The sequence below is a fragment of the Colias croceus genome, chromosome 6, assembly GCF_905220415.1.
Source record: "Colias croceus chromosome 6, ilColCroc2.1".
NCBI lineage: Eukaryota > Metazoa > Arthropoda > Insecta > Lepidoptera > Pieridae > Colias > Colias croceus.
The window spans coordinates 4,021,695-4,037,509 of record NC_059542.1 but is presented as its reverse complement, the minus strand read 5'-3'; the positions used below and the strand labels follow the sequence as shown (position 1 = coordinate 4,037,509).

The 15,815-nt window shown below is 33.4% G+C and overlaps 4 protein-coding genes across 4 annotated transcripts; 1 reads left to right on the top strand and 3 right to left on the bottom strand.

The window, feature by feature from the left end:
* Positions 1 to 685: 685 nt before the first annotated feature.
* On the bottom strand, positions 686 to 3,334 carry LOC123692267 (cuticle protein 19-like). Its single transcript, XM_045636991.1, has 4 exons — positions 2,601 to 3,334; positions 2,130 to 2,300; positions 1,631 to 1,797; positions 686 to 858 (listed from the first exon to the last, which is right to left on the bottom strand). Exons 1-4 carry the CDS (start codon positions 2,610 to 2,612, stop codon positions 795 to 797), a joined length of 414 nt encoding a protein of 137 aa, XP_045492947.1. The 5' UTR covers positions 2,613 to 3,334; the 3' UTR covers positions 686 to 794.
* Positions 3,335 to 6,209: 2,875 nt separating this feature from the next.
* On the top strand, positions 6,210 to 7,659 carry LOC123692627 (histidine-rich glycoprotein-like). The gene is made up of 4 exons (XM_045637390.1): positions 6,210 to 6,221; positions 6,305 to 6,814; positions 6,989 to 7,155; positions 7,590 to 7,659. The coding sequence occupies exons 1-4, from the start codon at positions 6,210 to 6,212 to the stop codon at positions 7,657 to 7,659; spliced, it is 759 nt and encodes a 252-aa protein (XP_045493346.1).
* Positions 7,660 to 9,887: 2,228 nt separating this feature from the next.
* LOC123692251 (DNA-directed RNA polymerase II subunit RPB1-like) lies at positions 9,888 to 11,728 on the bottom strand. Its single transcript, XM_045636973.1, has 4 exons — positions 11,610 to 11,728; positions 10,731 to 11,489; positions 10,383 to 10,549; positions 9,888 to 10,050 (listed from the first exon to the last, which is right to left on the bottom strand). The coding sequence occupies exons 1-4, from the start codon at positions 11,619 to 11,621 to the stop codon at positions 9,975 to 9,977; spliced, it is 1,014 nt and encodes a 337-aa protein (XP_045492929.1). The 5' UTR covers positions 11,622 to 11,728; the 3' UTR covers positions 9,888 to 9,974.
* Positions 11,729 to 11,841: 113 nt separating this feature from the next.
* LOC123692262 (cuticle protein 7-like) lies at positions 11,842 to 14,975 on the bottom strand. Its single transcript, XM_045636987.1, has 5 exons — positions 14,842 to 14,975; positions 14,264 to 14,426; positions 13,773 to 13,852; positions 13,229 to 13,395; positions 11,842 to 12,262 (listed from the first exon to the last, which is right to left on the bottom strand). The coding sequence occupies exons 1-5, from the start codon at positions 14,851 to 14,853 to the stop codon at positions 12,139 to 12,141; spliced, it is 546 nt and encodes a 181-aa protein (XP_045492943.1). The 5' UTR covers positions 14,854 to 14,975; the 3' UTR covers positions 11,842 to 12,138.
* Between the last annotated feature and the right edge of the window lie 840 nt (positions 14,976 to 15,815).

Here is a 15,815-nt window from a genome sequence, read left to right as displayed (position 1 = left end):
GTAAATCGGTTCAGAAACCTCGGAGTAATCGGTGTACATACATAAAAAAAAAAAAAAAAAACATACCGGCCGAATTGATAATCTTCTCCTTTTTTTGAAGTCGGTTAAAAATGAATTATATTCAGCCTTGTAAAATATTATAAAAATTTTAAAACCCCTATACGAAATTGTGCCGAAGGAGTATGAGCCTTTCTTGAGTTATACATTAATACAGAGATGGAGGGATAATACTTGTTTCTATCAAACGACAACGTCGGACCACTAGTAAAGTTTCTTCTTGATATTGATATTGTTTCTATGATAACAGTCTAAAAATAAAGTTTTGTTTAAACAGAGTTCGAAACTTGTGCATATTTTTAATGTACTTATGATGTACGTTGAAAAAACCTATTTAATTGTATCTGCATAATAATAATAAAAAAATGTTAATTAATGAATGACTCTTGGAAAAATATATACTAATACCTATTATAAATCTGAAGAATTTGTTTGTTTGTTTGAACGCGCTAATCTCAAGAACTACGGGGCTGATTTGAAACATTCTTACGGTCTTAGCTCATTTATCGAGGAAGGTAATATTATATAGGCTATACAATCATCACGCTAAGACCAATAGGAACGGAGCAATACGGATAAAACCGCGGGGTACCTACGGGGTACTACCCAATTTATAAAACACAGCATGCAATATTAACATTTTAATGAATCAATAATTCAACAATGTACAACAAATAGTTAAAACAAAGTATAAAAATATAAGATCACAGTGTGGCTTAAATTAATTCATATCACAGTTAATAATGGCCGTGGTGTTTTGGGGCGACGTGGTGGGTGCCGTATTTGACGTCAGCGTGGAAACTGTAACAAAATGTCCATTATTAATATTGTCTAACAAAGTATAGAATTTATTCTATTTATTTATTTATCAATAAAAAATACATTGTCATGCCAAAAACCACATAGATTTGTCCGGCATGGAATGCAATCTATCCACGACAACTTCGATGCACAGCGCGCTCTTGTGCTCGCGATATGAATATAGTCGGTTGAGTAAAAGCATTTTTATAGAGATCTTCCATAAACCGTTTCTAATAGACGCACAAGCCAACGACCGACGTACCAATGTACCAATGACAATAAATGAAAACTTTATCCAAATTAGATTAACAAATTAGGACACAATATATTAAATATATATTTTGCTACATAGATAATATTATGGTTGTATGAAACATACTTTTATTTAGCTGGAATTGCAACAAAAACAAGTTAAAATCTAAGCACTAAAGTTTTTCTATGAACAATAGACATCGAAAAAAAGTTCCAGTAACGGCATTGTGGTTTGACCACTGATTCAAATGATACGCTGAATTATTTTATTCAACAAATTCAATTTAATCTCAACAAAAACTAATGGACTGATTCTTTTTAGCTTTATCAGAGAATTTTATTCAATCAGATTTAGAACACAAGCCGCATATCAACAAAGGTTGATCGATATAATATGGTTACTGGCTCTGCTGTATGATTGTGATTTGAAAACTCAGAACTATAATATCAATTCTTTTGTTCCTAATACATTAAGTATCAAATATTCAGTTCATTGAATTAAATTATATAGACAATTTACCCGGTATGCTTATCTCCGTGGTAGTGTACGACTCTTTCAGAGCCGTCGGGCTGGTGCAGCGAGTAGACGCCCTTCACCACGTCTCCGTCGCGGACCTCATGCTGGGACTTGATGTCACCAGTGTGGTGGTCTTCTACTTTGTAGTCGAACGCATATTTGGGATACGCCTGAAAATATAAAAACAAAATTTTATATGAACAATAATTGTAGGTTTATCATTTCAGCAGCCTATATAAAAACGAATATTGATAGAAATAAATAAAATAAATTTAAAATGGAAATAAATCGTTTCTTTATATATTTTGGTCTTTGCTTATTTCGCTATTGTTCATTACTCTATTGTTTTTATATTGTTCTAATTTATATTACGATTATGGTTGATTTTCTTTCTGAAAAATATTCTTAACAAAATAAACTCATTTTCTGTAAGTATACCATTACTAAGGCTCTACACCTTGACCGAATAAATGTAAGTTTTAATAACAACCATGCAACTTACATGATAATCAACAGCATCATATCCATGCCCATGCCCATGCGCATCATGCCCCTTCACATGCACCACTTCAGCTGGACCGTCGTGTCTTGAGATATGTTGGGAGGAGTATGCAGGCGCGTGCGCATGTTCGTAGCACACGGCGACTGCCACCAGAGTAGCGATGCAAACCACCTAAATAAAGATGTATGTAATAATGTGGTCTAACATTCACTTCTAGGAGGGTTTTCAAAATGTACTAATGATAAGATGGTGTTCACTTTTGGGCGGATTTTATGGGGTGAGGTAATGTCCAGTATTATGCCCATCTTCAAAAAGCACTGTTAATGAGGAAAATCTTTTTGGAAAAATGCAAAAAATTATATAAATTCTATTTTGGAAATCGCAGCGCTATGTTTCGAATTAAATAAGTAGATATAAATTCTCTTTCTTTCACACTATTACACTTTGTATTCTTATTTATTTTTTACGCACCTTTGAAAACATTTTCCTTCTAAATAATTTACTATTGTCAAAGTCAACAATGAACTGATATAGACGAGATAAAATTCACGTCTTTTATATTCATAGTAACAAGGTATCTAACCAAGGTAATATTGATTTCACTATAATATTGACAACTATAAAAGGTACTTGAAGTTGAAACATAACTAATTTGCACGCTGCCTTGACTCCACTGATAAAAAATAAGTAGTACATCTCCAAACTACATTCGTCAAACAACAGTGAAACTTTTTATGAATTCCAGCAGTATTTAGAATGAAACAGAAGGTTGGTATTAAAAGTAAAGTTCCTTATGGTGCGGATGGAACAAGACAACATGAATTTCACTAATCGATTTTCGTAATAGATAAGTAGGGCCTTTTTTGTTAGTTTCAGCAGGAATTCAACAGGACCCTTTGTTTCGGCACCATGTTTTTATCGTACTTGCAAATAGTCTATTCTGCTTATCTATTCTATATACATATAATAAATCTGTAGAAGGGTCAATTCTGTACATTGAAAATATTGAAAAAATAAATACCAGGGGGTGTTACTGTATCGATACCAAACCCAAATATGTGATTAAATCAATTTTTGTCTGTCTGTCTGTCTGTCTGTCTTTCTGTCTGTCTGTCTGTCTGTATGTGAAAGCATCACGTAAAAACAAACGGTCCGATTTCGATGAAACTTGGTGTAATTATACCTTATTATCCTGGGCATAAAATAGAATACTTTTTATCCCGGAAAAATACGTAGAAAAAAAATAAATCTTAATTTTTCCGCGCGGACGGAGTCGCGGGCGGAAGCTAGTTTTTAATAAGAAGTAAAAATAGCTTTCGGAGCAGCTTCATTTCTCCGGAAATGTGTTTATTTCAAACATTTGCCAAATAAAATTGAATTGTACAATCACACAATAGGTGTGATAATTTATAATTTCTCAAGCATTCCTTTTCATAATGCTCTAATAATGAATATAAGTAAATTAATCAAAGTTCTTTATAATAATCTGTTACTATTTCCTACAATGTTACGGTACAAATTAGGTAATAATTTGGTCAATGAATTGACTCGGAGGTATTTGGAGCGAAATGACAATGACATGGTTCAATTTTAGTACAACAAAGCTGGTGCATAATGACTGCCAAAAACTTTTTCTATCGATATGAAAATATTTTTTTTCGTGTCTATTAATAGAATGATTATGGGATAAATCTTACGCTCTCCAGTCTTATTTAAATTACTTCCTGACATCATTATGCTATAATTCTAAATAACATCGTGAATTGAATATAGAGTAATAGAATTGCCTGATTAATAATGCACTTACACACACATGCACTTGCTTAATGCTTTATTATATTACAAAAGAACCTCTATTTGTGTATCATATTTTTATCAATGCTAGTTTTATCTAGAAAAGCTCGGATTAGGAAAAAAGTTGAGCATATTAAAGTTTCTTCATGTTAATATAATAAAAATTAAATACAGATTTTAAAATTAAATTTAGAGTAAAGTTTTTAAAACTTTAAATGTTATGCGATATATTAGATGAAAAATATTATCTTCTTCTGTATTTAATTATAAAAAATCAGTAGGTCACTACTGACTACTGTTCTGAACCGATTAATGTGAAAAAAATGTAACTTGTTTTTTTTATTATTTGAAAAGTACTTAGTTAACTAATAAAAGTTAGTCCAAAAACGTAACTAACGCATGAATATATACATTATGCTGGAAGGGGTTTTTATTGTGGGCATAAAAGTTTATCGATCATTTAAATAATTTTTATGTAACATTGTAGGCAAGTAAGTACTTTTTCAAGTCCTGGTATCTGAAAAATATAATTTAACTTTCTACAATTAAAATTCTTGGCAAATATGTTGGAATGCTTGTAAAACTTTATTAGGTACACATCACACAATGGGTCACGTACCACGAAATTAATATTTTGTTCAAAATATAATATTAAATTATTTTTTTTTGCCTTATCTTTAGAAATTACACGTTAAAATATTATGTTATCTCCTTAATTTACTAACCTCAAATAGTAATTTCATTATGTAAAGATAGATAGTTTCTAAATAAATTCTACACACTTACATAGCTTCTTACTTCACGTAAAGGCTTCTTCTTATTCTAAAATCGACTTACTCTTACATTAAATTTAGATAGAAAACTGTATCTGAATTTATTCTGAATACTAATGTGCACGGGATGTCTAGACACATAATGAGGACTTTTAATTCTAACTGTTAACTTACCTATTTGATTAAAATAATAATAATATAATATTATTTAAAATATTAATTAGGTAAGTACCTATTAACGAATATTGGACATAGTTACGAGTTAGTCATAGTGAAAAAAAACTCGTTTTAACTAAAAAAGTACCGTATTAAAATTATTATTATTATTATTTACTTGTTAGCATATAATTCATGTACGTACTCATAAGTAACATACTGTAAGGCTACCGTGCAATAAGGCACATTATGATACCTATTTATAAACAATACCATATTATGTTTCGTTAAAACAAACCGTAATTATACTATCAAAATAATTAGACTCTAAAAATCATTGTTACTTTCTTGGTTATCGTTTTTATTATGATGAAAATTTAATACGTAGGTTAAAATACAATAAAAAAAATTTTACCGCTTTTGCTTATTTTCTATCGCAGTTAAGCCAACCAAGAATTTTAATATTTTGAAAGGGAATACTTATGTATTAAACTCTAAAATTTATTATTTTCCTGTTACATACAATTTATTTCATATAACTGATGATTGATTTGCTTCTGCTCTCATAATTTACATTGTTACATATTGTATATTTTGCTCTGTTTTTAATGATGCGTAATTTTTCGCATTGTATTGTTACCTAATAACTTCCTGTATTGCATGGGATAACCAATAATAACATGTTTCTTGCATATGAAGATGAAGATATTACTAGTTTATTCAACTTTTCCTTATAGATAAAGGATATTCCTAACCACACTAAGTTGGTAACACATAATAACAATAATTTACTGTAAGAAAATTTAAAAGCTAACCCTCGCTATTACTGTATTGATCTTGCTCTCTTATAGCTGAATTTTAAATTTTAATGTTTAGTTTTTTGGGATAAATACTTAAGAAAAATACAGCCATGTATAATTCACAGCTCAAGTATAATTTTATTTTGTTAAAATAATAAAAAAATATGTTTAGAAGTTTTTGAAGTTGTGAATTCATCCAAAATTAACATAAAAAATGTTTTTCTTTTCATATCAGTGTACTTAGATGTAAAATAAAAATATATCGATTTTCATATAGTTACGTTAATGTCTTTTGAAAGTAAATGTTCACCTTAATAAAAATAATGTCCACCTAAGGGTTAATTTTCAGAATATCCGGTCGGAATCGGACGAGGTTCCATCGCATCGGTTACGTAAATTACGTCATGTAAGGCTGCGCGTGCGCCGAGTTACAATTTCGACGCCCCAAGCACTCAGATTGATTCAATTCTCTCTCGTAACGTCTCCACTATATATTGAGGTTTAAGCCTATGCTAATTCATCAGTTTCACTGCCGAGGTCTTAGAAGAAGGTTCAATATGTTCACTAAAGTAGGTTCCCAAATAATGCATTATAAGTTTTTGCGATTTAGCTTTTTAGAATAAATACATTTAAACATAATTACAATTTACAGATTTTAATCTTAACTTCCGTCTTGGCGGCGTGCACTGCAGAGGAACACGTTTACAAATATAGACCAGTACATCGTGAGGAAATTAAGGAATACAGATATCCGCAACATTTGAGCCGTGATCCAGCTCCTATTCACGAGGAAGAGTCTCAACATTCATCAGAGAGTCACAGCCAAGTACACCACCCCTTGTCTTCCCAGAGCATTGTTCACTACCCAGCAGTGAAGGAGGAACAACAATCCCGGGAAGTTTACGAGTACGCTGAAGAACCTGCTTACAAGCATTACTACCAGGGCCATGAGCCTTCCCACGTTCAGGAGGCCCACGTGCAAAACGTACATGTAGCCAAATATCCCGTTCACCATGAAGTTGCCGCGCATGTGCCTCAGCATGAAGTGAAATACGTGCATGTTCCCGTCCACCAATACCAACATTCGCAGGAGTCAGCGCACGAAACACCTGTCTACCAACACTCCGACGTTCATTCTCACGATGAGCCTATCGACTATTATGTAAGTTAGCGCGAACTGATTCTAATCGTTATTTCGTTTACGGATGTCCGCCTCTCATTTAAACACTTTCCATTCATTTCATTCGTATCACACTTCATTATTAATTCCAATTGAGATTATCTTCCGCACTGGAATAGTTATGTTCGACGTGTTAAGGTTCCGTTATGTTTGCAGGCTTACCCCAAGTACCAATACGAGTACAAAGTAGAGGACCCTCATACCGGAGACAACAAGTTCCAGCATGAGGTTCGTGATGGAGACAGCGTGAAGGGAGTATACTCCCTCCAGGAAGCTGATGGCTCCGTGAGGACTGTGGAATACACCTCTGATAAACACCATGGGTAAGAACCATTCTTAGTAACTCCATATTTTTTATATTTTAAAGTTTGCTATAAAGTTACTGCTTATATAAACGAAATTGAATTATTGATTCGTAAGCTAGCTACAAAGAGAAATTAGATGTCAGATCGTTCACACTTCAAAATATTTTGCTGAATCATGTTTTTAGATTTTTCCGCGTGCGTTCAAGTGATATGAAATATTATTTTAAACGTTGAATAACGTGATTAGATCTAATGATGTTATATAAACGAATTAGTATCTTGTGGATTGATAGAAAATGGAATGTCAGAGAAGTCATAATTTCAAACTTTCTTTACTTGTTTCATGGGAACAAAATGCCATTATTCCATACCCTTAAACATGCAATTAATTATCTTAGCTTGTAGCGATAAGGTTTAACTTTCTAAACAATAAATTGTATAATGTATTTCAGATTCAACGCCGTTGTTAAACATTCTGCCCCCGGCCAACACGTACATATTGAGAGCCATCACCAGAACTAGAAAATCATATTAGGATAATAAGACTGCCTTGTACCTATTATTTAATTGTTGTTTGTTGTTACATGTGTAAATTAATGTTAAATTATAAAGCAAATTATTTTTAAATCTTTTACTTTTATTTTCGGCCACATTCTTGTCCACTATATGCAGCTCCCGCAGCTTCACTCGCATTTTATTCGTTATGGTACCAGGACAAAAAATAGTCTATACCTATACTAGTTTGGTAGCTTCTGCATGGTTACCAAATTGTATATAGATCCGAAAGCCGTGTAAACTAATGCGTTCTAAAAGGTGTTTCTTGTCTTATCGGTAATTTTTATTCCTAACTAGCGGTCCGCCCCGGCTTCGCCCGTGGTACATATTCACGTTTTCTCTACATAAGAACCATCCTCGTACTTCAAGGAATATTATAAAAAAAGAATTAACGAAATCGGTTAAGCGGTTCTCAAGTTATGCGCTTACCAACACATTTTGGGATTCATTTGTATTATAGATTTACCAATTGCCTAGTGTCTAGTATAAGAATTTTAATCTTATATTTTTAAAATGCACTAGTTTAAAATATCTATTAGTAAATTAAGTGACTATAACTTAATAATTTTATTACATACATTATGTAGAGCAAGCACAGTACATATACGTAGATAATAATACAAGTCTGGTTGTGTTAAGGAGCAGTTGCAGTATTCTGGGCATTCCGGTGATAAATTTTGAGAGACTCTATTTTTTATATTTAAACAAGTATTGAAGTCAACACATCTAAAATATTTTGTTAACCATTGTTGTGCCATTATATCGAAGTTATCATTGGAATTTTGGCGTATGCGAAATTAATGGCAACAAAATTTTTCACTTAACTATTCAGATGATACTAAATTAATTAATATTTTTGAGGTATCGATAAATATTAAAGTTGAAAGTGTAGTAAAGTTGTTAGTTAATAATGTTAATAATAAGTTCAACATAGGTTCACCATTTTGACGAGCTTACCATTAAATTACAAGCAAAAAAATCGTATAATATACACGTAAACAATTCATATCAGCGAAAAACCACAATTAAATTATTCTTACAATTATATATAGTCTTCACAATTCTTATTCATACTAGAAATAAATTAATATTTTATTTATAAATCGGATAGCATCAATACCAAAGTTTTTTCCTCACAAACTCCTACGTTGTAAGGTGCAAACTACATAAATCCGTTAAAAATTACATAATCCAATTGGAACAAGTGATAACTGCGTTAAAAACAACCGACTTCAAACTTGCACTTGCAAGATTTACAAATACCTACAGACAAAAATGCTCATAAAATAAAAACTACTGGGCCTATCCGAATAAAATTTTTATGGGACCAATTCGACACCATCCCGCGTCGAACAAAAAAAGAATCACGTAAATCGGTTCAGAAACCTCGGAGTAATCGGTGTACATACATAAAAAAAAAATATACCGGCCGAATTGATAACCTCCTCTTTTTTTTGAAGTCGGTTAATAAATCACAAACACACGACATACGTGTTCCCCGACGCATTATACGCAAAACAATTACGCTGGGCATTATGCGTATTTTCACAAATTAATTTAAAAGAATGCAGTGAAAGGAGAAGACGCGGAAGGCGATACAGTCCAATGAGGTTAATGTACACGAGACCGTATTTTATATGAATGAAACGATTGGACGCATTTTACATTGTCTTTAATCTGTATGCTAAATTCGTGGTTATGCGGTTCTTAACTGAAGCTGTGAGCGTGAACGTTTAATTGCTTATTTTGCTCGTAACCTCTATTTTATTGCATATCATATTAAAAGTAATTTCATGTATTTTGTGGTTATCTGTGGAATTATTACGTGATAATTTTGATGTAGTTTGAGTAGAAATTACTGTTTGGTCATATAATTTGGTATGCAATCTATTTTAATACACTTTTAGTTTTTATTGGTGTTAATTGCAGTACTCAAGTCAAATCATAAAGAATTAAACATTGGAACGAATACAGAACTTGATTATGATATATGTGTTAGAAATGACACATTATAATTAAACATTGTTTATTTGAAAATTAATCTAAATAGAAATGGTTTTGAAAGCATATGTCAATTATTTATATGCTTTTATGAAATTTTCCTAAATATATATAAATGACCCATAAAAGGCTCTCAAATTCAAGAGTGTTGCGATGCTGCATATTTGTAAAAATGTAAAAAAAAAACAAAAGAATATGTTTTATGAGGACTAGATTTATTATCTATGTTGTTCAATACAGAATTCTTATAACTAGCGTATTAAATGTAAGTAAATCTTAGGTTAATGATGGTATTGAGCATACTGAGGAGCTTCGATATGCCTGGATGGATGGGAGTGCTCTACTTGAGCATTAAATCTGTGAAGAAGAAAAACATATTATTAAAATTTTATAAAATTGAGTTAGGTACCTACTATGAAGAAATTAGGTAATATGCTTCTTGCGTCTACACAGAAAAAAGAAAAAAAAAATAAAATAAAGAAAGTTAAGCAAATATAGTTCTATTTTGTTATATTGTTAAGCCTTTAAGTAAATAGATGTTTAAGCAAAATTATTATTAACATCATTAGATACGTTCGGAACATCTACAAGACTCATCAATCAAGTTTCTTCACTTCAGCGAGACATTATCGACTCATAGAATGTCGAAGTCGTAACCTTTACTATATTATTAATTTATAAGAACATACCCATTGTGAGCATCAGCATTATAGTGCACGGTGCGGACAGATCCATCAGCCTCATGCAAGCTGTATGAGCCAGTCACGCGGTCTCCATCGCGGCTCTCGTGCTGGGACTTGATGTCACCGGTGTGGGGGTCGTTGACGCCGTATTCGAACTCGTATTTGGGATAAGACTGGAAGAAATAGGTAGTTAGTAGCAGATAAATAGGGAATTATTGGAAACTGAAGTACAGTTATTAGTCGGAAAAAATAATGAATAGCGAATAATACTTTAAAACTTATTGGTGAGCTAGGAGGATGAAATAAATATACAAAAATGATATACAAAAATATAAGTACAATATTATTACTTACGTAGTATTCCTGGTGTCCTTGGGCGTATTGTTGGTTATAATGACCTGAAGCATGTTGAAGGGTCAGAGCTGGAGCAGCATATTGACGAACAGGGATAGCTTGATGGGCACTTGAGATAGCTTGTGTGTAGAGAGGTGTAGCTTGAGAAATGACAGGGGTAGCATGAGAAATGACAGGCGTAGCATGAGATATGACAGGGGCAGCGTGAGAAATGACAGGTGAAGCATGAGAGATTATGGGAGCAGCGTGGGAAACGATAGGCGCAGAATGAGAGATGGAAGAACCTACATGAGAGATGACGGGAGAACCATGAGAGTAAGCAGATTGGTATACAGGAGCAGATTGCGCGTATACAGGAGCAGATTGGGCATATACAGGAGCAGATTGAGCGTATACAGGAGAAGATTGCGCGTATACAGGAGCAGATTGGGCGTATACAGGAGCAGATTGAGCGTATACAGGAGCTTGGGATATGATAGGAGAAGCATGAGAAATAACTGGTGAGTAAGAAATAGAAGGAGCAGCTTGGATGTAAGACGCGGCTTGTCTAATAGGCGCTGCGTGTTGTAAAGTTAATGATTGATGAGCGATAGGAGCAGCTTGGTACACAGGAGCGTGTACGGCAATCGGCTGGACATTGTAACCGTGTTGGTTTTGAGCAATGCCATGGCGAATTACTGATTGGGATGAAGTTGCTTGGCCGTACGGATAGTGATCCTGTGCGCTAACTGCTATAAATGCAGCCGCGATAATGAACACCTGAAACATTATAATAAATTAGAATGTATAATTGTTAATATAAAAAGATAAATTTTTGAATAATTGCTATAATTCAATATTTCAATAAAATATAAAATAAAATACAATTTGGCTACTTACTTTCGATATCATGTTTTTACTCTTGAAGGTATGTGTATTGAAATCGAAGTGATACTGGTTCCAAAAATTACACTCGTTTTATATTATTCAAAGTCCTTATTACGGTCAAAAGTTACGTATTCTTTTCAAAATGTAGGGTAAAATAACAAGTTTCAATTTTGAGATCGCCAGTAATAGTGGTAGTGAATGTCTTTTACGATCGACGGGTCATTAAAAAAGAAAACGAGACACATTATATGAAAAAAAATATATTTAACACTGAGCATTACACCGGAGTCCACACCCAGCACCCCGCAGGCATTATCTAACGTTTCATAAAATGTATAACGAAATGAAATGAAAGCTTAAAACTACAAGAAAGTATAATACAATAGTCAAGACTCGAATGGAGCGTAATGACTTGGGCCACCGTCCCTGAGATACACCTTATGAAACGCTGTGCCTCAAGCGTTCGTTGTACCGTTACCAAGCATTCATATACATCGTGAGCTTATCCTAAGTGAGAGAGAAGCTAGAGAGAAGATGTCGTTTAGCCGTGGAGGCCGTGGAGGAGGCCGCCATGTGCTGGGGCGAGCGCGACAGGCGCGTGCGCGACGGCCACCGCGGGCGCGGGGTGCGCTGCGTGACCCTGTCTGCTTACTACCGCGTTGAATCTATGAATTAAACCACCCCATAATTAATAATGTACATCGAATCCATATACCTTTGATTTGATAGGATAAGGAATAAGATGCACAACATAAAATTTGAATTACATATTTTATATTATACAGATACAGATCTTGTCCTACTCATATTATAAATGTAAAAGTTTGTCAGGTTGGATGTATATTTGTTACTCTATCATGAAATACCTGCCGGGAATATTAGTTTTATATAAGTTTTGGAGTATATCTTTTGATATAATTTAATCAACTTTTGATTAAAGTAAGAGGAGATAGTCTTTGAGTATCACAAAATGTAGGGCATTTAAAAAGTTACAATATGATAAATTGTTTTGGAGAAATTCATTCATTCATGCCTACAGCATACCATAACATTGCACATATTTATTAGTAAGGCCTACATACCAAAAGTCATATAATGCGAATAAACAAGTTCTTAAGAACGTGTACCCTTGAATAGCATTAAAGCTATAAAACAAGATCAAGCCCAATTATCAACGATAAAATAGCATTCAAAATCTCACTATAAATGTAATTGTATTTTTCAGTTAATTCAGCAATAATAATTGAAAAGACTTTTATGATAAGACTAGATTGGATGAAAAACTTAACGATCCTACAATTTTAAAATGTTATCATGGAATACTAGCAACTTCAAATATTATTATGTAAATATTGTTTACAATATGAAAAATAGTAGTTACTTTGGTAACATGTATGTACATTATGCAAATATACATACATGTTACCAAAGTAACAAATATTTTTAAATTTATTTACTTTTTTATTTATTCGTTTTACATCATTTTCATTCAAAATATCATCAGACGATCTTTTGGGATAACCTGTCAGATTCTTTCAACTTCAAGTAACTTTACTTAGTACTGACCAAGGTACTGACTGTACTTCAAGTAAATTTGTAAACTTATCGTGGTTGCCTCTTCAGAAACTAACCCATTATGGTCGTCAGCGGAGTAGTTGACAGTACGGACGGTACCGTCAGGCTCAACTAGTTGGTACTGGCCCTTGACGACATCACCATCACGCGCTTCCCATTGGCTCTTGTGGTCACCAGTGTGGCCGTCGGCAACACCGTAATTGAATTGGTAGCGGGGGTGGGACTGGAGAAGAGAATATTAGAGATGGTAGAAATTTTTTTATCACTATAATATAATATCTAGGTACACATAGAATTCTATTAGTGAAAGAATCCAAATTGGCTAATGAAACTACTCCAAAATTTTTGAGTTTATTTTTGAGTTTTTTTAGCGAGGAAACGTTTTTCTTTACAAACTTTTCTTCGATATCATGAAATATAACTTCCAAAACTGAATAAAATGAAAAATGCAAAATAGTTTTGTCTACCTTATAAATATTAAAGGTAAACCAAGATGGTATCTTTTTAAGGAGCCCTTTTCCTGTCCTAACTTTTATAATTATTGAATGTCATACGAGAAGAGATCAATCCAAAAAAGAAGTAAGTAACAACAATACTAACATATACTTCAACAGGGGCAACGGCGTGCGCGACGGGCGCGTGGTAAACCGGCGCCGCATGCGCCACGACCGCGCCGTGACCTGCAACACACCTTTAGCTTTGATTGCAATTAACAGTTAGACATAGGTTAATAGAGATAGAGTGGTTACTCAGAATACGATATTTTTTTAATTTTGTAGAGCTTTTTTTGAATTGTAGTCACGAAACTGGAATTTGTATGCATAGAATTGATTTCTTTGTCTTTTACGAGATTAAGGACCAGATTCACAGCTTCCTTTTATTGTCTATTTAGTTCATCTAAAAAGTATCAAATTGGGTATTGGCAATATTATCAGAAAGCGGTGAAACCAGCACTAACTAAGTATCTAAGATAATTTCAATGATGACCTAGCATCTTTTTACAATTTCACTTTATAAGTTAATCATTACTCAGTACGTTAAGTTCAAATTTCACAATCCACTCATAAATTTGCTATATTCCTTTGATTTACCTAGACCATATCCTCCATAGCCACCATAGCCTCCATAGCTGATCGCTGGAGCAGCGACGGCCGGAGCCGGGTGACCAAGCACGATGCTCTGTGAGGAAATAGCTCCGTGGCCGGCGAGCAAGCCACCCCGGGCGACGGCGAGCAAAGCGCACGCTACTATCGTCTGAAATTATAAGAAGTAGACCATTTAGGCATTTTATTGCATTATTTGGCAAAGCAGTTCATGATGACAAGTATTTAGATATTTAAATTAGTTATGTGATTAAGATTATCGGATGTAACGTTCTAATTACGATGGATAAAATGATGAATTGAGCAATCATAATTGGCTTGATAACCAAATTAGGGGTCATTTAAAGAAAACACTTTATATTGATATTAATGTCAATAAAGTTCATAAATTATTAAAGGTTGATAGAATTATGGTAACAGTTTTAGTTTTGTCAAATGCTAAAACATATTGAGGTCATTAATCAAATTAACACAATTTCAATGTTAATGATGACAAACTTAATCAAAACAAGTTTAGAATTGATTTTTTAGGAAAAATAGAAATTTTCAAATCCACCCTTATTTACCTTAGCGAACATTTTGTGGTTTTATCCTAGGATACTAAGATACGTTTGTTTACTAAGCTCTAGGGCTTGATATGTGTCTAAATGTAAGATATCTGGCGCTTATATAGTGCCTAGAACTATGTCCTATAGGTACGGACCTTAGATATTGCCGGCGGTATCGGAGACACAAGTGCGAGTTAGGCGCTGGCTTTGAAACAGGATCGTTATCTGAGGAGGATAAGATATGTATTTTATTTTATTCGATATTGTAATATTTGAAAGAAGAATGAGCATTTGATTATCAATATATTCAGCTTTTAAAGACTCTCAGATAGATGCGTCACTTGATATCTTTTTCAGTACAATATATAGTAAGGGCACAGCGAACAAAACCTCCCAAACTCACCACATAATATTATAAGTCGAGCCAAATAAATTTACATAGCACACGAGAGCATAGTCACCTAAAACGACACACATCGAATTTAGGTGTGATAGTGAAAATTGATACTGGATAATATGTATAATTTAAAATTTTGTTGGCATAATTAAATCAGGAATTATGGACGCAAACACTTTTTAGTACCGCTACCTGTGTCTTACTTCTATTATTACCTAATCCTTAACTATCCCTACTAATATTATAAATGCGAAAGTAACTCTGTCTGTCTGTCTGTTACTCAATCTTGCCTTAACTACTGAACCAATTTTCATGAAATTTGGTATAGAGATATTTTGATACCCGAGAAAGGACATAGGCTACTTTTTACCCCGGGACATAGGATAGGTCCGGAAATCCCACGGGAGCAGGAACTTTGCGGGTTTTTCTTTGACTGCGCGGGCGAAGCCGCGGGTGGAAAGCTAACTCTTTATAAAGTTTGAATATATTCTAGCTTTGTGCAGCGTAGTAAAATATATATTTATTTTCCAAAAATCTAAAAATAATCCTCTTTCACACATAATAATATAAAATAATTGCACGAAATATTGTTTAA

Bases quoted from the DNA above. Each gene is read 5' to 3' on its own strand.
- LOC123692267 (XM_045636991.1), bottom strand. The intron at 1,798-2,129 runs GTAAGTTGCATG...TTATATTTTCAG, and splicing joins ATGATGCTGTTGATTATCAT to GCGTATCCCAAATATGCGTT. The intron at 859-1,630 runs GTAAATTGTCTA...ATTTTGTTACAG, and splicing joins CACGGAGATAAGCATACCGG to TTTCCACGCTGACGTCAAAT.
- LOC123692627 (XM_045637390.1), top strand. The intron at 6,815-6,988 runs GTAAGTTAGCGC...TTATGTTTGCAG, and splicing joins ATGAGCCTATCGACTATTAT to GCTTACCCCAAGTACCAATA. The intron at 7,156-7,589 runs GTAAGAACCATT...AATGTATTTCAG, and splicing joins ACCTCTGATAAACACCATGG to ATTCAACGCCGTTGTTAAAC.
- LOC123692251 (XM_045636973.1), bottom strand. The intron at 10,550-10,730 runs GTAAGTAATAAT...TATTTCTTCCAG, and splicing joins AAGGACACCAGGAATACTAC to TCTTATCCCAAATACGAGTT. The intron at 10,051-10,382 runs GTATGTTCTTAT...TCTTCTTCACAG, and splicing joins AATGCTGATGCTCACAATGG to ATTTAATGCTCAAGTAGAGC.
- LOC123692262 (XM_045636987.1), bottom strand. The intron at 13,853-14,263 runs GTAAATCAAAGG...GGTGTGTTGCAG, and splicing joins CTATGGAGGATATGGTCTAG to GTCACGGCGCGGTCGTGGCG. The intron at 12,263-13,228 runs GTTAGTTTCTGA...TTTAATTCATAG, and splicing joins TCCGCTGACGACCATAATGG to ATTCAACGCGGTAGTAAGCA.